Raw genomic sequence first — 26,628 nt, forward strand, 5'->3', positions numbered from 1 at the left:
AACAATTTCCCTTCAAGATATACTTACACTAAAAAACTACAGAACAGGGCTTCCCTGGTGGTGCAGTGGTTGAGAGTCCGCCTGCCGATGCAGGGGACACAGGTTCGTGCCCCAGTCCGGGGAGATCCCACGTGCCGCGGAGCAGCTGGGCTCGTGAGCCATGGCCGCTGAGCCTACGCGTCCAGAGCCTGTGCTCCACAACGGGAGAGGCCACAACAGTGAGAGGCCCGTGTACTGAAAAAAAAAAAACAAAAAACAAAAAACTACAGAACACATGAGGAAAGACTATGTCATGAACAAATGGAATATTCTGAAAGAGTACAAAATTACCTTTAAATGATGAAAGATATAAAAGATATAAAGAACACATAACTGTGCAAAAGGAACAGAGAGAGAAAGGGAGAGAGAGAATATGGGTCTACCCCTCTACTCCTGAGCTCTCTTCTGGTCAGCTGCTAACCATCCTTCAGTTCTTTCACCAATACTACACTTAAAAAAAAAAAAAATCATTATGGCTTTGTAGTATTTTTTAAACAGCTTTATTGAGTTATGATTGAAATATAGTAAACTATACACATTAAAAATGTACATACACCCATGAAACCATCACCACAATCAGGATAATGAAAATATCCATCACCCTTTAAAATTTCCTCATGTACCTTTTCAGTCTCTCCCTCCACCCATCTCCCTGCTCTCATCCCCTGGCAACCACTGATCTGCTTTCAGTCACTATGAATTAATTTGTGTTTTCTAGAACTTTATAGAAAAGGAATCATAAAATATGTACTTGTTTTTGTCTGGTTTCTTTCACTCAGGATAAGTACCTTGAGATGCATCTATGTTGTTGTTTGCAGCAATAGTTCATTTCTTTTTATTCATGAGAAGTATTCCATTGTACAGACATATAATTTGGTTATTCCTTCATCTGCTGATGGATATTTGGGTTGTTTCCAGTTTGGGACCATTACAAATAAGGCTGCTATAACTAAGTCTTTTTTAAAAAATTGAGATGTAATTGACATTCAACATTATCCCAGTATCACGCACACAACATAATGATTCAATGTTTGTATATATTGCCAAATGATCACCACATTAAGTCTACACACAGCTGCAAATCTTTTATTCTTGTGATGAGAACTTTTAAGATATGTTCTCTTAGCAGCTTTCAAATACATAATACAATATTATTAACTATAGTCACCATGCTGTACATTACAAACCCATGGTTTATTTATTTTACAACTGGAAGTTTGTACCTTTTGATTCCCTTCACCCATTTCTCCCACCCCTCAAACCCTGCCTTCAGCAAACACCCAGTACTATGAGTTTGGGTTTTTTGTTTGTTTTGTTTCCTTCTTAGATTTCATGTCTAAGTGAGAGCATCCATTATCTGTCTTTCTCCATTTGACTTAGAAGACAAGGTCCACCTATGTTGTCATAAACGGCAAGATTTCCTTCTTTTTTTATGGCTAAATGATATTGCACTGTATTAAATGCATACACACACATATACATATATACAGACACATACAACATTTTCCTTACCCAGTCATTCATTAAAAGACACTTAGGTTGCTTCCATGTCTTGGCTATGGTAAATAATGCTGCAATGAACATAGGGGTGCATATATTTTTTCCAGTTAGCATTTTCATTTCCTTCAGATAAACACCCAGAAGGAGAACTGCTGGATGACATGCTAGGCCTATTTTTTAAAAATTATATACACTTCAACATTATACAGCATTATACTTTAATGCTGTATCTGTATATACTACAAAGTGAGCACTACCACAAATTTGGTTACCATCCATCACCATACAGTTGGCCTGTTCACCATTTCACCCACTGGCAACCCCTCCCCCTCTGGCAACCACTAATCTAATCTCTGTATCTATGAGTTTGTTTTTGTTTTATTTTGTTTAAGGTTCCACATATGAGTGAAATCATAAGTGTTTTGTCTTTCTCCATTTGTCTTACTTCAATTAGCATAATACCTTCAAGGTCCATCCATGTTGTTCAAATGGCAGGATTTCATTCTTTTCTATGGCTAAGTAGTATTCCATTGTGTATATATGTCACATCTTTATCCATTCACCCACTGATGGACACTTAGGTTGTTTCCATATCTTGGCTATTATAAATAATGGTGCAGTGAACACAGGGGTGCATATACCTTTTCAAATTAGTGTTCTCATGTTCTTCAGATAAATACACAGAAGTGGAGTAGGTGGGTCACACAGTTGTACTATTTTTAATTTTTTGAGGAACCTCCATACTGTTTTCCATAGTGGCTCCACCAATTTACATTCCCACTACCAGTGAGCAAGAGCTCCATTTTCTCCATATGCTTGCCAACACTTGCTATTTCTTGTCTTTTTGCTAATAGCCATTCTAACAGGTGTGAGATGATAGCTCACTGTGGTTTTGATTTGCATTACCCTGATGATTAGTGATGCTGAACATCTTTTCGGTAATTCCCTGGTGGTCCAATGGTTAGGACCCCGTGCTTTCACAGCTGAGGGCTCGGGTTTGATCCCTGGTTGGGGAACTATGATCCCACAAGCTGTGTGGCGTGGCCAAAAAAAAAAAAACATCTTTTCATGTACCTGTTGGCCATCTGAATGTCTTCTTTGGAAAAATGTCTATTCAGATCCTCTGCCCATTTTAAAATTAGATTTTTTTTTGCTATTCAGTTATATGAGTTCTTTATATAATTTGGATATTAACTCCTTATCAGATATATTATTTGCAAATATTTTCTGTCTGGAAGTTGCCTTTTCATTTTGTTGATGATTTCTTTTGCTGTGTAATATAAACATGTAAGTCTTTGTGCTTTCACTTCCCTTAGGTAAATACCTAGGAGCGGGAAGTCTGGATTATAAAGGAAGTATATGTTTAACTTTGTAAGAAATGGCTGAATAGTTTTCCAAAGTTGTCCTGCCATTTTACATTTCTCTCAGTAATGAATGAGGATTTCAGTTCCTTTACATCCTTGCCAAGACTTGGTATGTTCAGTCATTCTAATTTTAGCTATCATAATAGGTATGTAGTAGTATCTCATTATGATTTTAATTTGTAATGACTAATGATGTTGAGATCTTTTTATGTGCTTATTTTCCATTTGTACATATATAGTTTTTCCATTTATATATTTTTTGAAAAAGTATCTACTCAAATATTAAAAAATTGTTTTTTGTTTTCTTATTAAAAGTCTTTTATATTTTCTGGATAACAAGTTTTTTTTTAATCAGTTTATGATTTTTAATATTTTCTCCCCATCTGTGGCTTATCTTCTCATTCTCTTAACAATTATCTTTTACAGGGCAAAGGTTTTTAATTTTGACAAAGTCCAGTTTATTAATTTTTTCTTGTATGTATTGTGCTTTTGGTGTCATATCTTAGAAATCTTTGTCTAACCCAAAGTCACAAAGATTTTCTCCTGCTACTTCAAGAAGTTTTACAGTTTGAGGCTTTGTATTTAGATCTATGATTGATTTTGAGATAATTGTTGTATACGGTGTCAAGCACAGACCAAAGTTCCATTTTTTTGCGTATGGATATCTAATTTTATTCTTTTGTCATAGCTGATTTAGCTATTTAAGGACTTTTATTATTCCTCATAAATTTCTGAGTAAGTTTTATCAGTTCCTTATAAAAATCCTACTGCAATTTTAACTGTGATTACAACAAATTTAAAGATCAATCTGGGAATAATCAACAAGAGTATGTTTCTCCAATTATTTCACTGAAACTGTCTTGCCAAAGTCACCAAAGTCAGCTCCATGTTGCCCTTCCTAGTGGAATTTTTAATTATGATCGCAATGCAGTCACTCCCTCGCAACGAAACACTTTTTTTATTTGGCTTCTAAGACTCTACACACCAGGGGTCAACAAGCTTTTTCTGCAAGGGGGCCAGATAACAATTTTGGGCTTTGTGGATAATACAGTTTGTTGAAATTACTCAACTATGCCACCGTAGTATGAAAGCAGCCATAGAGAATATGTAAATGAATAAGTGTGGTAGTGTTCCAATAAAAGTTTATTTACAAAAAAAGACAGTGGGTCAGATTTGGCCCCTTTGAGCCACAGTTTGCCAACTTCTGTTCTACATTCTCCTTGTTTTCAGAAACTTCTTTGTCTCTTGTACTTGTTGTTTCTTATCTCTTTAACTTTTAACATTGGAGTGCCACAAAAGACTCAATCATGGACTTTTCTTCTTCTCTATGTCAATTGCTTAGTGATTTCATCCAATGTCATGACTGTAAGTATTTTATCTATATTAATGGCTCCCAAATTTATATCTCCAGCCCAGACCACTTCCTGAACTTCAGATCTTAGTCCAGTGTCTTATTAACATCTCCACTTGGATACCTTCTAGATATTTCAATTAATACATGCCCAAAACGAAATGCCTGATCTTTTTTCACAAATCTAGTCTGTTTTCACCAGTACAATTGACGGCAACAATATCCTTCCACCGGCACAGGCCAAAACCCTTGGGAATCATCCCTGACTCTTTTCTTTTCCTCTTACCTTAGATTCAATCCATCAGGAAACCCAGGAGCTGTATCAAAATATACCCATAATTTTGCCACTTCTCACCACCATCACTGCTGCCACTCTGGTATAAGCCACTATCATCTCTTACCTAGAATAACGCAAGAAACTTCTAGTTAGTATCCCTGAATTCATCCTTGCCACCATGGTCTATTCTCAACACAACAGCCAGAATGATGTCTTTAAAACTTAAAATCAGATCATATCACTCCTCTTCCCAAAACCATCTAATGGCTCTGCATTTTATTAAGAGTAAAAACCACAGTCCTTATAATAGCCTACGTAACCTGGCATCTACTCTCTGCCTCCTTCTACCATATCATTTCCATGACTTTTTAAAAAAATATATTTATTTATTTGTTTGCACCAGGTCTTAGTTGCAGCAGGCGGGCTCCTTAGTTGCGGCATGCATGTGGGATCTAGTTCCCTGACCAGGGATCAAATCCAGGCCCCCTGCTTTGGGAATGCAGAGCCTTATCCACTGAGCCACCAGGGAAATCCCTCATTTCTATGACTCTGTCTCCTACTACTCTCCCCCTAAAATCACTTTGCTCCTGTCACTTGGTTCTCCTCAAACATAGCAGATAAGAACCTGTCTCAGGAACACTGCATTAGCAGTTTGCTCTGCTTGGGAAGCTCTTCCCTTAGATATCTGCATGGCTAGATCCCTCAGATCCTTCGTTTTTGCTCAACTATCACTTCCTTAGTGAGACCTTCCCTGATCGCAGGACTTCAAATTGCAACACCTCGTTCTTCCTGGCTTTCCTATTTCCCTTTTCTACCTTATCTTCCTCCACATTACTTATCACCTTCTTATTTACTTTTTAATTTTGTTTATTATCTGTCTCTCACCTACAGAAAGTTAAGTTCCCCCAGGGCAGTGAATTAGTGAGAGTCCTAAAAGGAAATAGATGATGTACTTAAAAATACATGTTTGAGGAAGATTTATTTATAAAGAGTCTATTTACAAAACTGTGCATGTAAAGGAACTCACATGGATAGTAGCAGATGAGATGTTGATGCCCCAGATCTGAAGATGGGAGGGAAGCTCTTATCCAAACTGGAAGGAAAGAACTGTACAGAGGTCACCGTGAGAGATACTTTGAGGCACAATGCCAGCATGAGGCAACCTCTCAGGGATAGAGCCAGGAAAAAAAATACCTGCCTTCACTCTCTTCCCTCCTTCTGATCTCTGGCCACTGGCTGAACCAACCAAAAGTCAGAGGGTACAAGAGCCACTTGAGCTGATTCATATAGGTCAGTCTTCCCACAGAAGGCTGAGAGCAGCAACAAGGGCTGAGAGTGTATCTAAAATCACAAGCAGAAGATGAGGCAGGCATTTTTGTTACTTTGGTTCATGGCTGTATCTTACTTGTAGTAGGTCTATAATAAACACATGTCTAGGTCTTTGTTCAAAAAAGAGGGAATGACCAATTATGCAATTGCTACTGACAGGGTGAATAAAGTAAGAAATGAGAACTGACCTTTGGACTTACCAAGTAAAGGTCAATGGTAACTGGGACAAGAAGGGTTTTAGTGGAGTGATTGGGATTAAATTCTGATTGGGGTGTGTATAAGAGAGAATGGGGACAGAAGTGGAGACAGTAAATATAGAAACCTCTTAGAACAAAGAAGAGCAGAAAAACGGTGCTGAAGCTCAAGGTGGGGAGCTGGGGTTCAAGAAAGTTTTTTTTTTTGATGGGAAATATTTCAGAATGTTGAATGCTGTTGAGAACAATCCAGTGGAGAAAGGGAAAAAGATATTTGGCAGAGGAGGGGGACAACTGTAGGAGCAAAGTCTTTGAATAGCTAAGAGGGTTAGACTGATTCCAATATATAGTAACTTGGGATATGATCAAAGTAGCTTTACATGTTATCAGGAAAAGGACGGACCATTCAATAAATGATGGTGAAGCAAACTGTTAACTCATTAAAAAAAATAAAATTAGATCCCTCTCTCATGTCATAAATAAAAATAAATTCTAGATGACGTAAAGGCCCAAACATAAAAAGCAAAACTTGAACATTCAGAGGAAAATGTACTAGAATATCTTTATGATTTGGAGTAGAAAGAATTTCTTAAAAAGCTATAAAGGCAAAATTAATAAAAGTTTTTTTAATGAATATGATTAAAAAAAAGTCCCAAACTACAGGTTTATCATAAACAGAATTGAAAGACAAGTCACATATTGGAAAAAGGCAATTGTACCACAGATAACCAACACAGGATTAATATCAAGAGTATATAAAGGATCAGTAAGAAAAAGCCAGACAACCCAATAGAGAAAAGTGAACAAAGGATATGAATACACATTCATAATGGAAAACTGTAATGACCATAAGCATGACAAGCTGATCTACCTCACCAGTAATCCAGAAATGCAAATTAAAACAATGTGATAGCTTTTCATATCCATGAGTTTGACAAAAATGAGAAAAGTTATATATAACAATAACAGTGAGGATATGGTGAAAAGGGATCTCTCACACAGTGTTGATTGGGGTATAAATTGGTACAGTTACTTTAAAGAACAAGTGAAAAATTCCTGGAAAACTGGAATATGTACATACCCTATGCCTCAACAGTTCTGCTTCTTGGTATATACCTAGATAAACTTTTACATGGGTGCAAGAATCCATGTGCTAGTGCTTTCAGTAAATTCATTTGCAATATCAAAAAAATGAAACAATACTATTGTTTATCAAGAGACATGGATAAATAAACTAGCTTATTCTTACAATGGAATAAGACATAAAAGTGAAAGACCTAGATATTTATCCAACAGTATAGATAAACCTCAGAACCTAATGTGTGATGAAAAGTAAGTTGCAGAATATATGGAGCATAACACCATTCACTTGCATTTTAAAGCCACAGAACAATACAATATATTGTTTTGAACACACACACGTTTGATAAAAGTATAAAAACAAGTACAGGAGTGATATCCACTGACTATAAAATAGTGATTATCCCTGAAATGAGACAAGAAAATAAAAAGGGAGGTAGGATTTCAGCTTTACAGGATTTTATGACTTAAAAGGAAGAAGATTTTTGTTAAACAAATATGGCAAAATGTAACATCTGTCAAATGTGGGAATTAGGTTTACGAGTGTCTGATGTACCAGTTGCTGATATTTGAAACATTTTATAATTTAAAATTTTACATAAAAATCACTAGTAGCTTAGGTATTATTGTCCTTTAAAAATTATAAAACATTTAAACATTCAGGAGTTATCAGAATAAAAGTCCTCAAGTTACTAGTCCCCTTCCCCAAATCTCATTTTTCTCCCAGACTAATTATTAACATTTAGCATGCATTACTTCTATGTATTTATATACACATATGCATATATGTGTACAAAAATAGTTGTTTTGTATCTAAGTGGATTCAAAGAGAATATATATTCTGTGACGTGCTTCTTTCACTTGACATGTATATATATATACATATATATATATTCCATATCATACTTTTCAACTTCTGCATAATATCCCAGAGTATGAACGAGCCATATCTTCCTTCATTGTTCCCCTAAATTTGGAAATTTAGGCTGTTTAAACAATGCTGTAGAAATTTCTGTACATATACTTGAGGTGTACATTTATTAGTATTCTTGTGAGCCACTGGGATACATTCTGAATAGTATGTTTATTTTAAATTTTGATGTCAATTTCCCTTTCAAAAAGGCCCTATAACTTACATTCCTTCCTGAAATATATGAGAGTGCCCATTTTCTCACATGCGTATCACCTTTACATATACTGGATATGACCAGTTTCTTTAACTTTTGCAACTTTGATGACGAAAAATGTTTCCTTTGTTTTAACCTACATTTCTTTGACCACTAAATGGGTTAGTATTGCTTGTTTTATGAATTTCTTATTTATATCATTTGCCCATTTTTCCATAGAGTTATCTTTTGCTGAGTCATAGGAACATTTTATATCTTAACTATTTTAATTACTACATCGGTGGCAAATTTCTCTAAACTTTATTTATAGTAGCTTTCACAGAATACAGAAGTTTTATATTTTTATGTACACATATCTGTGAATCTGTTGGGATCTTGATAGATTACATTTTAAAGAACTGTCATCTCTACAATTTTCAACTGTCCCATCTAGGAACACAGTACATCTTTCATTTTTAAGTTTTACAGTTTTTTTAAAATGTTGCTTCCTATTTTAGTTTAGTTTGCTATTATACACAGGATCTTTTTTCCATTTCATTTCTGATAGGTTACTCCTGATATATAGTAAAGTTACATTAATTTTTTATTTATCTACTTTCACTTTAGAAAATTCTGCTTAAGAAATGGAATTTTCACTTCTTTGTTGACCTATGGCTTTGTGTTTACAGTGAAATGATTGGTTTTGTCAATGAGTGTAGAAATTCTACCTATTCTTATTATTGTGTGCTTTTTGGACATTGTACTGATGTTAAAATATGCAACTGAAGGCAAAATGAGGACCAACTTAAACACAATTATACTCAAATCTTAATTTCAATGTTCTGAATTAGATGTTATGCAAACTATCTCTCATATTTCCTTTAGCTTCAAATCTTTAGTGAAGGATTCTTCCCCACATATGCTTGCCAAATCTAAGTCTCCTGGCATACACCCTTTCTGACTTCTGCCAAAAGACTGTTTTACAAAGTCCTGCTGGGCCTCTGAGCCTAGATATCTGCAATTAGAATTTGCACCCACCCACTTTCACTGGGTTTCAATAGTCAAAGTGAAATGTTAGATGTGGGTAATTCCCTCTGGGAACATGGGAACCTTTTTTTTAACTAACTAAAAAAGATTTAATTAAATCTGACATTGTACCACAGAGAAGTCAGGCACTTAGATAATCATCATTCTCAAAATTTACTCTCTAGAATACTGACAATCTTTGTTTCACAACAGGCCAAGAACTCATAAATTGTTTTAACTGATCTAATAAAACTATTAAATAATGTTAAAATTAATTTGAAATATAAATATATGCTCTTTAAGGACAGGGTGCCAAATCTCTCAAAACTTTATGACAGTGAAACCTATTGTTGATATCCTGGTATATTACATAGGAACTGTACTGCATAGTCTTAAGGCACAAAATCACTATATATATATATAATACATATACATATATAGTATATATCTTAAAATGTCTAACGTACTAGCTTCAATAAAATAAACATCTGAATGATCATTTTTTATTTTATGTAACATGTTAGTTATTAATCTCTGTTGCTCCTAATGATAACTAGATTGTAAAAAAAAACAACTATTTTTTGATGAGATATTTAAATTAACATGAGTGAAGAATGGAACAAGGGAATTCAGGTTAAAGAAAAAAACTAGAAACTTCTAAAAATGTTAAATAATATTAAAACAATTAAAATATATATTAAATTTAAACTATTTTAGCCAACTTTCCTCAAAAGACATAATATAGACACTTACTGAAATAATAGTAAGTCAGAGAATTTACCAGTGATTGTGTCATGACGACCTTTAGCATTTTCTTATAAGGGCAAATTTCAAATCTGAAACAACGTTTATGTAGGTATAATTTCCATACACACAATAAGAAAGAGGCGTGAGACATAAAAAAATTATGTAGCAAATCTTTTGACCTATATAATCCATTTCGCAGACTACTAATCTCCAAAGTATTAGGAGGCATTAAAGGTAGTCTCTGGTTTACTGTTAAGTGTACTATGTCTAGGCAATTTTGATAATTTTTTTATCTACTAAAATTAAATTATTTTAAAACATGACATTTTATATTGAGCATGGCAATACCAATATGTTTGCCAACAAACAAAGCTCGCATTGAGAATCTTGTAAAAATTAAAAACGCTGTTATCATCATCAAATGGGAGAACTGACCAGTGAATGGAAGAGAATACACTGCTCACTGAGAAAACAGAATGGTAAAGATGCATAGATAAAAGAGAAACAAGAAGAATATTAAACACAGTTTTATAGTTCCTATCATTAGATGGTAGAATGCCAAGCTGTTCTGTGATACTGTCAATCTTGTCAGGGATGAAAAATGTTGGAGAAAAAAAAAAAGCCATTTAGATTTTATTGATTAAAATGAAGAGGATGCAGCCATATATTACATTTTCACAATAAGGTCTAGCTGTGGTCTAAGTACAGCTAATTCTACTAAGCCTATATTATATAGTTGGATCAAGGGACACTATTTCCTTAAAAAATTAGAATTTCTTTATTCCACAGTTACGTTACGTGATTTTGACATTTTATTCATCTATCTTCAGAAGACTGATTAAAAATTTTCTTTTAGGAACAGAGATACACTCTATCTCTAAAAGGAAACTGTATAATTATTTGTTAGCTACAGGAATAATTTCAGTGCTTTAGGAACAAAGGCTGCCTTATGTGGAAAGTTGGCACACACTGTGGTTTTTAGACCAATTCTTTTCGGGACTAAATGTTAACTTAATCTAATAATTTTAATCTAATAGTTTCATTTCACATGGGAAGAAAACCCACCAACCTGTCAAAACACTTCATTCTCAAATAGCTATGATAAAACCAAAATACTCATTAAGGTCAAACAGAAGTGAATATAATATACCTCCCTAAGCATTTATTTCACTTTATACAGTTTGATTTTCAGTGAAAATGAAATGTCTTCTTACCTAATGTTCTTTAGAAATATTTAACTATGTTCTGCAGTTTTCAGCAATGTTCTTTCAACGTGAAACTTAATTATGAAACTATAATTTAATGCACTCAATTTCAATATGCCATTTCAGAGAAAAATATTTGCATTTCCAGGAGTTTAGCCAGAGTTATATACGTTAAAATTAAAAATGATGAAGATTTAATTTTATTCGAGAAAAATTCATTGCTTCTGAGTTGGTGCATCACAATACGGCACATTTTCTATAAGAAGGTCTTTCCTAGGGACCAATTCTGAAAGAAAAACAAGAAGAATATTTAACATCATTAAAATTAAAATAAAATGCAAATACACTCATTTCCCCCTAAAATGTGTAACAGTAAATTATCTAGTTTTAAAATAAATCTTCCCAGTGATATTTTATTTCAGTTAACTTCTAAGGTAGCGTTCCTGATTTTAAATGGAGATAGTTAATAGGACTCTCATTTCAGATTATACAAAAACATACGTGACCAACTTAACCATTTACCATCAATTTATTAAATATAACTAAATAACTGACTAGAATTCAGCTAAAGCACGCTGTCAGTAGCAGATTACAGATTAATGATAATTAAAACCATCAACTGGGGACTTCCCTGGTGGCACAGTGGTTAAGAATCTGCCTGTCAATGCAGGGGACACGGGTTTGAGCCCTGGTCCAGGAAGATCCCACATGCCGCAGAGCAACTAAACCCGTGCACCACAACTACTGAGCTTGTGCCCACTCTAGAGCCCACGAGCCACAACTACTGAGCCCACACGCCTAGAGCCCGTGCTCTGCAACAAGAAAAGCCACCGCAGTGAGAAGCCTATGCACTGCAATGAAGAGCAGGCCCGCTTTTCCGCAACTAGAAAAAGCCTGAGCGCAGCAACAAAGACCCAACATAGCCAAAAATAAATAAATTAATTAAAACCATCAACTGGAAAATTAGTTCATGCTACCAACTATATAAAAAGCAAGACCACTTTCCTAATTTAAAGATTTCAGTGACTTCCCTGGCAGTCCAGTGGTTAGGACTCTGCGCTTCCACTGCAGGGCACCTGGGTTCATCCCTGTTTGGGGAACTAAGATCCTGCATGCGATTTCAAATTTTACATAACAGTGGTTCTCAACTGGAGGTGTTCTGGGTGGTCACACCAACTGAAGAATGCTACTGGAATTTAGAGAGGAGCCAGGGATGTGTGGGATAGTCTGTGTAGTGCAGAACTATCTGCTCAAAATGACAATAGGGCCCCACTGAGAAACACTGTTCAACAACAAGAACAACAACAACAAATGCTGAGTCCTAGGGAAGACATCCTGCTGGAGTCAACTGAGGTAAAGCTCTTAAGATAGAAAGTTTTTAGAAGAGCTGTATCCAGGTGAACTGCCATGATCAAAAAATGCTCACACCAAATTCTATGAAATAACTTGCCTATATTCTTCAAAAAGAACAAGGTCGGGCTTCCCTGGTGGCGCAGTGGTTGAGAGTCCGCCTGCCGATGCAGGGGACACGGGTTCGTGCCCCGGTCCGGGAGGATCCCGCATGCCGCGGAGCGGCTGGGCCCGTGAGCCATGGCCGCTGAGGCTGCGAGTCCGGAGCCTGTGCTCTGCAACGGGAGAGGCCACAGCAGTGAGAGGCCCGCGTACCGCAGAAAAAAAAAAAAAGAACAAGGTCATGAAAGACAAAGAAAGACTAAGGAGCTGCTCCAGATTAAGGAAGACTAAAAACATATACATACTACTACATGTAATGGCAGATGCTCATAGGGACCTGCTGTGTAGCTCGGGGAGCTCTTCTCAATACTCTATAATGACATGTATGGGAGGGGAATGTAGAGAAGAGTGGATATATGTGTATGTGTGGCCAATTCACTTTTCTGTACAGTAGAAACTAACACAACATTGTAGATGAACTATACTTCAATAAAAAGAAAAAAAAGAAGCCTCACTAATACAATGGCATATATAATCATCAATTGTAGAACTTGGAATTTCAGTTCATTCTGATCTTAACCCAGTGTCTTTCCAAACTGAATATTGGCTAAGATGGGGCCACACTAATGAATAACACTTTCTTCTTATCTAGAAGTGAGTTGTAAGAACCACTGTAATTGTGCTGTTCCATTCACATGCATGCTTATCCCACAGTTCCCGCACAATATTTTTTTTTCAAAAGACACGGAGAATGTTGTTGTATAATGGAAGAAATAAATAGAACATTCTCAAGTAACTGATTTATTCATTTTAGGAGAGAGTATGTATAATGAAATGCATTTTTGCTCAGAAATGAAAAGGGTCCTCTCTGCTACTGTCAAACTTGTTTTTATAAACTCCTATTTTATATTTTATTTTGGTATATCAATCTTGAGTACTTTATTGTCAGGTCATCATTGGTAACCCCCTTCCCTATGACAGTACAGTGTGTACTCAATTTTGGAGTGTGGAAAATACATGTACTTGTTTTGTTTTTGTTTTGTTTTGTTTTGCAGTACGCGGGCCTCTCACTGTTGTGGCCTCTCCCGTTGCGGAGCACAGGCTCCGGACACGCAGGCTCAGCGGCCATGGCTCATAGGCCCAGCCACTCTGCGGCATGTGGGATCTTCCCGGACCGGGGCACAAACCCGTGTCCCCTGCATCGGCAGGCGGACTCTCAGCCGCTGCGCCACCAGGGAAGCCCTTGTTTTGTACCTGTAGTTTGGATATATACTTGACATCTTTGTGCTTTGGTGTTTCAAAAATTTTAAGGCTGTAATGAGGAGTCACATTTACAATCATCAATATATTCTCTACAATGAATATGCTCCCTTAATTAAATCACGATGCTGGAAACATACACACACACACACACACACACACACACAAACATGATGATTGAATGCGATCTGTGTGACCTTCAGTTGGACCCTAGACCAGAGATCCAATCCATTTTTTTTCTTCTACTATAAAGGGCACTCTTAGGTCAAATGGAAAATTTGAATAACAGAACTGAATCAATGTTAATATACTGATTTTGATAATTATACTGTTGTCATATAAGAGAACGTCTTTACAAATTTAGGAAATACACAATGTAGTATTCTTAAGAAATACACACTGAAGTATTTCTCCAGATCTAAACCCAAGTGGGCTGTTATGATCTGAAAAATGCTCATGTGGGGGAAACAGTACATTATGCCTGTATTTAGCTTCAGAAAGTTCAAGAAAAAAATGAGGGAGAGATGATAAAGCAAATGTGGTAAAATGTTAGCATTTGTAGAATCTGGATAAAGGAAATTCACATATTCTTCAACTTTTCTTGCACCTTTTCTGTAAATCTGAATCATTAAAAAATATTTTAGAGATATTACTAAAATGAATTCAAAAGGAAAACTGAAATTCTCACAAAAAAATAAGTGATCTGACTAAAGATAATGCTCTTATGAGCCACATGGTAAATCTGGCTTACTGAAATGAAAACCAGTTAAATAAGTATTATTTAACCATTTTTTATATCTCACTTGCTGTTACCAAATCTTTGGAGGTTTCACCAGACAGCAAATTATAATTTAGGTTTTAACTTATTAACAATGGCAGTAAATTGTTTCACTTATCAAACATACATGTGCTTATTTTTTGCTAGACATTACATCACAAAATGAAGATACAGAAATAAATATATAATAGTCTCTTAAGTACAGCACAGTGACTTTAGTTAATAATACTGTACTGCATACTTGAAAGTTGCTAATAGAATCTTAAAAGTACTCATCCCCCCCCAAAAAAATTTTTGTAACTATGTATGGGGACAGATTAACTAGACTTACTGTGGTGATCATTTCAAAGTATATATAAATACAGAGGACAGACAGCAGAAGCAAGAGCAACTACAATCCTGCAGCCTGTGGAACAAAAACCACATTCACAGAAAGATGAAAAGGCAGAGGGCTATGTACCAGATGAAGGAACAAGATAAAACCCCAGAAAAAGAACTAAATGAAAGTGGAGATAGGAAACCTTCTAGAAAAGAAATTCAGAATAATGATAGTGAAGATGATCCAGGACCTCAGAAAAAGAATGGAGGCAAATATCGAGAAGATGCGAGAAATGTTTAACAGACGTAGAAGAATTAAAGAACAAACATGTAGAAGAATTAAAGAACAAACAAACAGAGATGAACAATACAATAAATGAAACGAAAAATACACTGGAAGAAATCAACAGCAGAATAACTGAGGCAAAAGAACAGATGAGTGATCTGGAAGACAGAATGGTGGAATTCACTGCCACGGAACAGAATAAAGAAAAAAGAATGAAAAGAAATGAAGACAGCCTAAGAGACCTCTGGGACAACGTTAAACGCAACAACATTCACATTATAGGGGTCCCAGAAGGAGAAGAGAGAGAGAAAGGACCTGAGAAAATATTTGAAGAGACTGTAGTCGAAAACTCCCCTAACATGGGAAAGGAAACAGCCACCCAAGTCCAGGAAGCACAGAGAGTCCCAGGCAGCATAAACCCAAGGAGAAACAAACACGCCAAGACACATAGTAATCAAATTGACAAAAATTAAAGACAAAGAAAAATTATCAAAAGCAACAAGGGAAAAATGACAAATAACATACAAGGGAACTCCCATAAGGTTAACAGTTGATTTCTCAGCAGAAACTCTACAAGCCAGAAGGGAGTGGCACGATATATTTAGTGATGAAAAGGAAGAACCTACAACCAAAACTACTCTACCCAGCAAGGATCTCATTCAGATTCGATGGAGAAATCAAAAGCTTTACAGACAAGCAAAAGCTAAGAGAATTCGGCACCACCAAGCCAGCTCTACAACAAATGCTAAAGGAACTACTCTAAGTGGGAAACACAAAAGAAGAAAAGGACCGACGAAAACAAACCCATAACAATTAAGAAAATAGTAATAGGAACATACATATTGATAATTACCTTAAATGTGAATGGATTAAATGCTCCAACCAAAAGACACAGGCTCGCTGAACGGATACAAAAATAAGACCCATATATATGCTTTCTACAAGAAACCCACTTCACACCTAGGGACACATACAAACTGAAAGTGAGGGGATGGAAAAAGATATTCCATGCAAATGGAAATCAAAAGAAAGCTGAAGTAGCAATACTCATATCAGATAAAATAGACTTTAAAATAAAGAATGTTATAAGAGACAAGGAAGGACACTATATAGTGATCAAGGGAACAATCCAAGAAGATATAACCATTATAAATATATATGCACTCAACACAGGAGCACCTCAATACATAAGGCAACTGCTAACAGTTATAAAAGTGGAAACAGTAACACAGTAATAGTGGGGGACTTTAACACCTCAGTTACACCAATGGACAGATCATCCAAACAGAAAATTAGTAAGGAAACACAAGCTTTAAATGACACAATAGACCAGATAGATTTGATATTTATAGGACATTCCAACCAAAAACAGATTACACTTTCTTCTCAAGTGCACATGGAACATTCTCCAGGATAGATCACATCTTGGGTCACAAATTAAGCCTCAGTAAATTTAAGAAAATTGAAATCATATCAAGCATCTTTTCTGACCACAACACTATGAGATCAGAAATCAATTACAGGGAAAAAAATGTTAAAAACACAAACACATGGAGGCTAAACAATACATTACTAAATAACCAAGAGATCATTGAAGAAATCAAAGAGAAAATCAAAAAATATCTAGAGACAAATGACAACGAAAACACAATGATTCAAGACCTATGGGATGCAGCAAAAGCAGTTCTAAGAGGGAAGTTTATAGCTACACAAGCCTACTTCAAGAAACAAGAAAAATCTCAAATAAACAATCTAACCTTACACCTAAAGGAACTAGAGAAAGAAAACAAACAAAACCCACAGTTAGTAGAAGGAAAGAAATCATAAAGATAAGAGCAGAAATAAATGAAATAGAAACAAAAAAAAACAATAGCAAAGATCATAAAACTAAAAACTGGTTCTGAGAAGATAAGCAAAATTGATAAACCATTAGCCAGACTCATCAAGAAAAAGAGGGAGAAGACTCAAATCAATAAAATTAGAAATGAAAAAGGAGAAGTTACAACAGATACCACAGAAATACAAAGCATCCTAAGAGACTACTACAAGCAACGCTATGCCAATAAAATGAACAACCTGGAAGAAATGGACAAATTCTTCGGAAGGTATATAACCTTCCAAGACTGAACCAGGAAGAAATATAAACAGACCAATCACAAGTAATGAAATTGAAACTGTGATTAAAAATCTTCCAGCAAACAAAAGTCCAGGACCAGATGGTTTCACAGGTGAATTCTATCAAACATTTAGAGAAGAGCTAACACCCATCCTTCTCAAACTCCTCCAAAAAATTGCAGAGGAAGGAACACTCCCAAACTCATTCTATGAGGCTACCAACACTCTGACACCAAAACCAGACAAAGATACTACAAAAAAAAGAAAATTACCAACCAGTATCACTGATGAATATAGACACAAAAATCCTCAACAAAATACTGGCAAACAGAATCCAACAACAAATTAAAAGGAGATATATATATATATATATATACATATATATATATATATATATAATCATTATGTTGTATACTTGAAACTAATATAGTGTTATATGTCAACTATACCTCAATTAAAAAAAAAAGTCTCCTCAGCTTCAAACAGTTCACAAGCTAGTGGAAAAGACAGATTAACCAAAAGTCCAACAAATAGTGGTTTAAGTAAGAGATTTAACTTTCTCACATATCAAGAAATATAGATTAAGGCAACCCTAGGCTACTGCAGGTCCTTAGTACCACCAAGGACCCAGGCTCTTCTTTTTTTCCCTGTTCTGCTCCTCTTCATGTATGGTTTCTGTCTTCACTGCAGCTGTCACATCACATCTGCATTCCAGGCAGGAAGAGGGGAAAAGGGCGAAAAAGAGAGTGCTAGCTCGGCCTCTGCCTTTTAACAGGAAAACAATAGCTTTACTGGAAGCAACATTCAGTAGACAGCTGCTTACACTGACCAGAAAGGTATCACATGGTCTGAGATATCACTTTTTTTCGTCCCCTGTCACACCGTACTCTGAACACAATTTTTCAGTTAGTGAGACAGAAAGGATATTGAGAGGCAACAACCCATTCACCCTTTTAGCTACACAACATGAATATGCACCCTTCTTCCGATATATAGAATACTACATCCGTTTACTACTTGACTCCTAAGATCTCATCCATGTTCAAATCAAGGATCTCTAGCTGATGTGCTAGCCTTTCCATTAGGTCCAGCTGTGGCTCACATGGTAGATACCTACTGGACCATAGTAAAGAATAAACAGGATACAGCAATAAAAACCTGGAATGGAAAACACATGGCAGTTACTGCTCCACAGCAAATCCTAAATCCTAAATCCTTCTGGACAGAGAAGCAAAAGCTCCTTGCTTTTGGCAGAGCAATAAACTCTAGTCAGCCAAACTGGCAACACCTAATCCTGTTTTCTGGGAGACCCAAAGACCCTCTATTGTCCACTGTCCTTCAAGGCTTCTGGTCTGTCCTCTGGGGGATCCAGATGGAGATATTACAAAAAATGCCCTTCTTTGAGGCTCTGAAGCTTTCATAACCCACTTCCTGTTGATGTGAGTTAAGGGACCCAGGGATGGCCTTAAGAGTGAAAGAGAGCTAACCAAACTTGGGGTTTCTTGGCAATACAATTTATTCAAAAACCTTATAACTTCCAATCTATTTTTTTCCAGTCATTTTCATGTGCAAGTAGCCACAGGCAAACATGTTGACACAGTTACTAAGCATGAAGATTTTCATTCTCTGGTTATGGTCTCTATGCTGTCCCATCTCCTTAACTCTTAGCTTAATGGACACTTCTTAACACAATGAAAAACTATAGGCTCCAGTGAGTAAATGCATCATATATCTGACCTTTGTCTGGCAAATGAGAAAGCTTGGGGCACTGATCTTATATTAGAGCTAAAAGACCCCCTGCTTGTATTGGCTTTAGTTTTAGTGGATAGAAGCAACTGGCATTTTTAGGCCTGCAAGGCTCTAAATTATAGGACCCTCAATCAGATTCCAGGTTGTAGCAAGAAGTGTCCCTTCGCAGAGTAGTACTTCTTTCCATCTTTGCTTTGAAGACTGACTAGCGCAACCTGCATTAATCCTCTTTTTCAATATTTTGCTGAAAGCAGGAAGAAATAACAAGCACACACTGACATTCTGATTATATCCCTTATTGCTGTAGCTGTACTCCCAAAAAACAGTAAGTTGCACTAACCTTACATTCACTACTACATAACAAGGGCCACCAGCTTAAGGCCTATAATGGTCAGGTCCATGTTAACAACACTCCCCTCTATCCCTGTCTTCCACTCAACTAATTTCACATTTTAGGTTGTGTAATTTTCAGTATCTCACTTCTGGCAACAACTTCTGTTGTTCTTAGTTATAAGTAACAGAAGCTGACTCTGGCTAATGAGGCAGAAAAGGTATTCATTAACAGTTTATTGGTCTAACTCAAGGAATTACTGTGAAGGCTTAAGAATCAGGCAGGCTTGAGTCTAACCTTCCAGGAACAATGTCCAAAGACATACCATAGAACTGGCCTGATGACAAAAACTGCTGCTGCCTATGGAGCACTAGAAATAACTACCACTATTTCTACCCTCATGGAGCACAACATGCTATACTTTGGATGTTGCCAGAAACTCAACTTTACTACATCTGTTCCTGCTACCACATCAATGACACTTCTGGATCAGTAACTTGACTCCGCAACCACTGATGCTAACTCCTGCCAGCAAAAAGAGTTCTGTGCCAAGCCTCTTTTCTCAAGCTCACTTCCGAATACAGTACAGGTAGTGTGCTGCACCTATGTTAAATGCATGTGCCTGAGGTGCAAAGGAAACTGAGGAAATGAATATTCTAGATCCTATCCTGAGAATTTAGAACTCATAGAGATGGAAATTCCTGAAGTAAGACAAGGACATTCAAAAAGTGGTAAATAACCAGAAAAACTGTCAGATATTCATTACTCTATCCCTTCACACAATTTATCTTATTATGCAATCTTTGAAATCAAAAGGCATCCTACAATTGAATTTTTCTATATTCATTAATTGCTAATACTTTAATTAGGCCAAACATATTACAGTTATATTTACATGCAGTATACTATTTTTCACTGTGATTATTTTATTGATTATAAAATTCCTAACCTTGCTCTCTATATTAGATATCAAAGTACCAAAACAACATTAGTTTAGGAAGTTGTCAGATCTCAACAAGGAACCACACTAAGATCGTGATTTATTTCCTGTATTTTAGGCCCCTGAAAAAGCTTCTCTCTTATGGTCATATTAAATGTATCATTTAAAAATTAATTTCTTAAAATAAACATGTTTTAACTCAATTATGGCCACAAATCAAAATTTAGGTCAAGATTTAAAAAAATAAATAAAAGAACAGAAGAGGAAGGTACATGTCCAAACTCATTTTATGAGTCCAGCATTAGCCTAATACTAAAACCAAACAAGCACACTATTAAGAAAATTACAGGCCAATGTCCCAGTTGAACATAGATGCAAAAACCCTCAACAAAATGACAGCAAACTGAATTCAACAATACATTAAAAGGATCATATACCATGATCAAGTGGCATTTATTCCAGAGATGCAAGGATTTTTCAATATCAGCAAATAAACGTGATACACCACATCAATAAAATGAAGGATAAAAATCATATGATCATGTAATAAATGCCAAAAAAAGCATTTGACAAAATTCAACATCTGTTTATGACAAAAACCTCTCAACAAAGTGAGTACAGAGGGAATATACCTCAACATAATGAAGACCATATATGAGAAGCCTACAGCTAACATCATACTCAATGGTGAAAACCTGAAAGCTTTCCCTCTAAGATCAGGAACAAGACAAGGATGCCTACCCACTACTTTCATTCAACACAATTTTGCAAGTCCTAGCCAGAGCAACCAGGCAAGAAAAAGAAATACAGGCATCCAAATTGGAAAGAAGTAAAACTGTCACTGTTTGAACATGACATGACATTACATAAAGAAAATCCTAAAGAATCCACCAAGAAACTGTTAGAACTAATAAACAAATTTGGTAAAGTTGTAGGATACAAAAGCAATACAAAAAAATCTGTTGCATTTCTATACACTAATAATGAATGGAATAAACATCAGAAAGAGCAATTAAGAAAAAAACCCTATTAACAATTGCATACAAATGAATAAAATATCTAGGAATATATTTAACCAAGGAGGGAGAGACTGGTACCCTGAAAACTATAAGACACTGATGAAAGAAACTGAAAACACAAATAAATGGAAAGATATTGTGTCCTCATGGATTGGAAGAATTAATATTATCATTAAAATGTCCATACTACCAAAGGCAATCTACACATTCAATGCAATTTTTTTTTTTTTTTTTTTTTGAGTTACGCGGGCCTCTCACTGTTGTGGCCTCTCCCGTTGTGGAGCACAGGCTCAGCGGCCATGGCTCACGGGCCCAGCCGCTCCGCGGCATGTGGGATCTTCCCAGACCAGGTCACAAACCCGTGTCCCCTGCATCGGCAGGCGGACTCTCAACCACTGCACCACCAGAGAAGCTCTCAATGCAATTCTTATCAACATTTCAATGCCATTTTTCACATAAACAGAACAAACAATCCTAAAATTTGTAACATGAAAGACCCTGAATAGCCAAAACAATCTTGAGAAAGAACAAGGCTGACAATATCACACTTCCTCATTTCAAACTATACTACAAATCTATAACAATCAAAACAGTATGGTATTGGCATAAAAGAAAAACAGCACACAACAACCACCAAAAATGGAACACACAGACACAGAGAAAAGATCTGTGGTTGTCAAAGGTAGGATCAGGGTGTGTGTGTGAAACAGGTGAGGCTGGTCAAAAAGTATAAACTTCGAGTTATAAGACAGATAAGCTCTGGTGATGCAATGTACAGCATGGTAACTATAGTTAAAAATACTGTATTGTACACTACAAAGCTACAGTAATCAAAACAGTGTGGTATTGGCACAAAAACAAACATGGATCAATGGAACAGAATAGAGAGCCCAGAAATAAATCCATATACCTATGGTCAAATCTTTGACAAAAGAAGCAAGAATATATAATGGAAAACAGTCTCTTTAGCAAGTGGTGCTGGGAAAGTTGGACAGGTGCATGTAAAATAATGAGGTTAGAACACACCCTCACACCACACACAAAAAATAAACTTCAAATGCCTTAAAGACTTAGACATAAGACATGACACCATAAAACTCCTAGAAGAGAAGAGAGGCAAAGCATTCTCTGACATAGATCGTATCAATGTTTTCTTAGGTCAGTCTCCTAAGGCAATAGAAATAAAAGCAAAAATAAACAAATGGGACCTAATCAAAGTTACAAGCTTTTGTACAGCAAAGTAAACCATAAACAAAATGAAAAGACAACCTACAGACTGGGAGAAAATATCTGCAAATGATATGACTGACAAGGGCTTAATTTCCAAAATATACCAACAGTTCACAAAACTCAACAATTAAAACAAACCCAATTGAAAAACGGGCAAAAGATCTAAATAGACATTTCTCCAAAGACATACAGATGACCAATAGGCACATGAAAATCTGCTCAACATCACTAATCATTAGAGAAATGCAAATCAAAACTACAGTGAGGTACCACCTCACACCAGTCAGAAGGGCCATCAGGAAAAAATTTACAAATAACAAATGCTGGAGAGGGTGTGGAAAAAAGAGAACCCTCCTACTTGTTGGTAGGAATGTAAATTGGTGCAGCCACTACAGAAAACAGTATGAAGGTGCCTCAAAAAACTAAAAATAGACTGGGTCGTTCGCCTGCGAGTCGCAGAGGCACCTGCTGCAGCTGCCGCATCTCTGAGCATGGCTGACAGCAAGCCCAAGCCCCCCAAGCCTGCCAACAAGACGCCCCCCAAGTCCCCAGGGGACCCCACGAAGGACAAGGCAGCCAAGAGGCTGTCACTAGAGTTGGAGGACGCCAACGAAGGGGGAGCCACCACGGCCCGGAGCCCAGCGCCCTGGAGGAGGTTTACGGTGCACTGGTACACCAGAGCCACCTGTAAGGAGATGCATGGCAAGAACTGGTCCAAGCTGTGCAGGGACTGCCAGGTGATCGATGGCAGGAACATGACCGTCACCGACATGGACATCATCTTCAGCAAGATCAAGGGCAAGTCCTGCAGGACCATCACATTTGAGCAGTTCAAGGAAGCTCTGGAGGAGCTGGCCAAGAAGAGATTCAAAGACAAGAGCCGTGAGGAGGCCACCCAAGAGGTGCACAGGCTCACTGAGGGCAAGGCCCCCATCATTTCGGGGGTGACGAAAGCCATCTCCTCACTCACCGTGTTGCGGCTCACGGACACCACCAAGTTCACGGGCTCCACAAGGAGTGCTTCGACCCGTCCAGAAGGCGCAAGGGCAGGGCGGGCCACGTGGACCTGGTGGACGAGTCAGGCTATGTGCCGGGCTACAAGCACGCGGGCACCTACGACCAGAAGGTGCAGGGGAACAAGAAGCCGGTGGGGCCTTCTCCTGTCGCCCGGTCCCCCCCGCCGCCTCACACTTCGTTATATTCCTGTGCTTGCAGGCAGAACTCTGACCCAGGGCTGGACAGCCGCGGAGGCACCAGGCCTCCCTCCCCGGCGGACCCACACTCCCCTCGACCCCAGCTTTGGTCCCGACTCACCTTTCCTAACACAACTGCCTCGTCCCTGCCAGGAAGTGGGCAGATGACCCTTTCCAAAGTGTCTCCCAGGGCCAGACCACACCGGCCACTGGTTTGCAGCAAAGGGGGTGTTTTAAAGGAGCTGGTGGGTAGACGCTGTCTGGGGGTGCTGACCCGCAAGCGCCAAGGCACCAACCAGCAGCACCGATAAAGCAGACGGAGCCCTGGACAGGGCGCCGCAGTGCCCAGAGAGCACCACGCAGGTATGGGAGGCAGGGCACACCGTGCACGCTTGCACACCCACGCACACATGCATGCACATACATTCACCCACGCATGCACCTACGCACACACTCGCTAAGCACCCACAACACACGCACACGCACACACGTAGCTACGCACGCACCCACGCACGCACACGCATGCACCCACACGCGCTCAGGCACACAAACCGACAACCAGGTCTGCGCTGATGGCGGGCGCCGAGCTGAGGGCTGCAGTGCAAAGGAAGAAGCCTCCTCTGTCGCTCAAAGTGACTTGAAGTGTGATGTCACAAGATTTCAAAATGGAAACTAAGGGCAATTCATTTCGCTTCTCTGAGAAGAAACAGGAAACAGTGATGCATGTTTATTCTCAGAATGGCTCAGGGAAGACTCAGAATATTCCGTCTCTGTGACTCCCTCCCAATGGCCCCTGTCTCCCGGCCCTGAGCGGGGAAGACCCCCAGGGGCCGGGCCCTGGACTAGAGGCTGCGGGTGGCTCTCTCCTTGCTCCTCCGGCCGCTGTGGTTCCTCTGGCCTCTCTGGAACCTCCGTGAGCAGCCTTCCCCGTCCTCCCTGCCCTGGAGTGCAGAAACCGCAGGGCAGGGCCAGGCCAGGGGAGGGCCAGAGGCCGGCAGCATCTGCAGGGTTTGGTTTCTCTGAGAGGCCAGAGGTGGGGCCTCCTGCTGTCACAGTGGGCCCTTGGCAATGTGTCCCTTTGCATGGACATGGCCACAGCCTGGCGGGTAATGCTCTGGGCCCTGTGGTCCTGGTTTTGGTCCTGGGGGAAGCCCATGGCAGCCCCTGGGGAATGCTTCCCAGGAATCCAACTGCCCTGCCGCTATCTGTCCTGTGTCCAGGGCAGCAGGCCAGTTAGGGGCACCCCTCCATGGACACATGGCCTGGCCCACGGCACAGGTGGCCGTGAGTGCCACAGCACTGCCATGGCAGGTACGTTGGTCACAGCTGGACCTGGGAGACCCCGCCCACCCACACAGAGGGGCTCAGGCCAGCGCTCCCAGCCGACACGGCCACTCGCACGGGGCTCCCCCTGGGATGGCAGTGGCCTCTGCAGGCAGCTTCGTCCTGAGGTCCTGGCACCTCACCACACTGTCATCCAAGAAGTGATGGAGCACAGGTCCGGGGTCACTGCGAGGATGTGAATCGCTGCCGTCTAGAAAGTTTCTAAAACTTGGGGATCCGAACCTGCCCGGCCAGGCCCCCAATCCACCACCAGGAAACTGAGGCCCGAGGGCTGGGGGAAAGCAGGCAGGACACCGACCCCCACCCTAGGCTCCTCTCCTCCCTCCAGAGGCAAGAGTCACCTGGGGAATCACGTCTGCAGAGAACTCTGAACGTGCAGAGTGTTTCTGAGCACTAAGTTCATCACAGATGGGAAAGCCCGTGTTCCAGGGTCAGCCGGTTCCTCTCCGTGGACTCGGGACAGGACTCCTCCCCAGACCCATGCTCTACCCATTCGCTGCGGGTCTCTGCCTGCCTGACAGCCCGGCGCCCCCCCTGAGCCGTCCCACAGCAGGACCCTGGAGTCCAGCCCTCCCAGCTGGTCAGGGGCTGGCCTGCCCGGGAGCACACGGGAGGTGGTCTGAGCGGAAGAAACCACGCCAGTGGCATCCTGGGACGCTTCCTCACGCTGCCCCCACCCCGGGGCCGGCCTGCAGGGCTGACACCACCCGCTGCAGGAAACCATCTTCCCGATGGTTACAGCAGCACCTCCTCCTTGGGTTAAGGAAAGTCAACTGCACACAGCTGCCCCCGTGGCCATCCCTGCCTCAGCCCCACACTTGCGGGCTCCCAAACTGCTGAGGCCGAGGTGTCCAGGTGGGTCTCAGGTGTCCCCAACCCGCCTGAGGCTTCTTTCCCAAAGTGTAGCTCTGGAAGCACATCTCCCGCTCAGGGCAGGAGGAAGCGGTGGCCCCCTCCCCATCGGCTCTATCACGGCATCTGTGTGTAGCCCCAACACAGCACATCGCTCGGGCTCCAAGCTCTGCACAGACACACATGCCTCCCTCAGGCTCTGGACACTGTGGACACACAGGCAAGTGTGCATCTTTGCTACATGTTCTATGCAATACCCATTCGCTTCTACTAACTGCGGTTAACTAGGAACTACATGTCTCTCTGTGAACAAAGGAAACTGCACAGCAAGCCCACCAGGAAGCAGGGACCCGTGGTCAGGGTGAACCATGCTGACTGCGCCGAGTGCCGGGACAGCAGAGCAAGCGTTTGAGAACACTGATCGCACCACAGCACTTATTTATTTCTACTTAATGCTCTAGGATAAGCAACTAGACGGTGGTCAGTTCACCAAAATTGAAGTTCAAATTACGTAAGTTTAAAATATTATAGGAAGAGATCTAT

General features: G+C 39.2%; 1 protein-coding gene and 1 pseudogene across 3 annotated transcripts in view; one reads left to right on the forward strand and one right to left on the reverse strand.

The window, feature by feature from the left end:
* Positions 1-6,250: 6,250 nt before the first annotated feature.
* The window catches only part of LYRM7 (LYR motif containing 7), a 47,580-nt gene continuing 27,202 nt past the window's right edge, over positions 6,251-26,628 (reverse strand). Inside the window, exons 5-6 of one of the 3 annotated variants that reach the window (XR_003431116.1) lie at positions 11,228-11,504; positions 6,251-10,597 (exon numbers count right to left, since the gene is read on the reverse strand). Coding sequence is in view for 2 of the 3 variants with exons in the window: in XM_027098507.1 (XP_026954308.1) it covers positions 11,434-11,504 (71 nt within the window). In the remaining variant the exon portion in view is untranslated. Of the gene's footprint in view, positions 11,505-26,628 lie in introns of all 3 variants that reach the window. The other 2 variants (XM_027098507.1, XM_027098496.1) reach the window with 2 other exon arrangements.
* Positions 23,138-24,252, forward strand: LOC113615732 (tubulin polymerization-promoting protein pseudogene; annotated as a pseudogene).

Source organism: Aethalodelphis obliquidens, unplaced genomic scaffold, assembly GCF_003676395.1.
Source record: "Aethalodelphis obliquidens isolate GAN/ISIS:26980383/991018 unplaced genomic scaffold, ASM367639v1 scaffold4, whole genome shotgun sequence".
NCBI classification, from domain to species: Eukaryota; Metazoa; Chordata; class Mammalia; order Artiodactyla; family Delphinidae; genus Aethalodelphis; species Aethalodelphis obliquidens.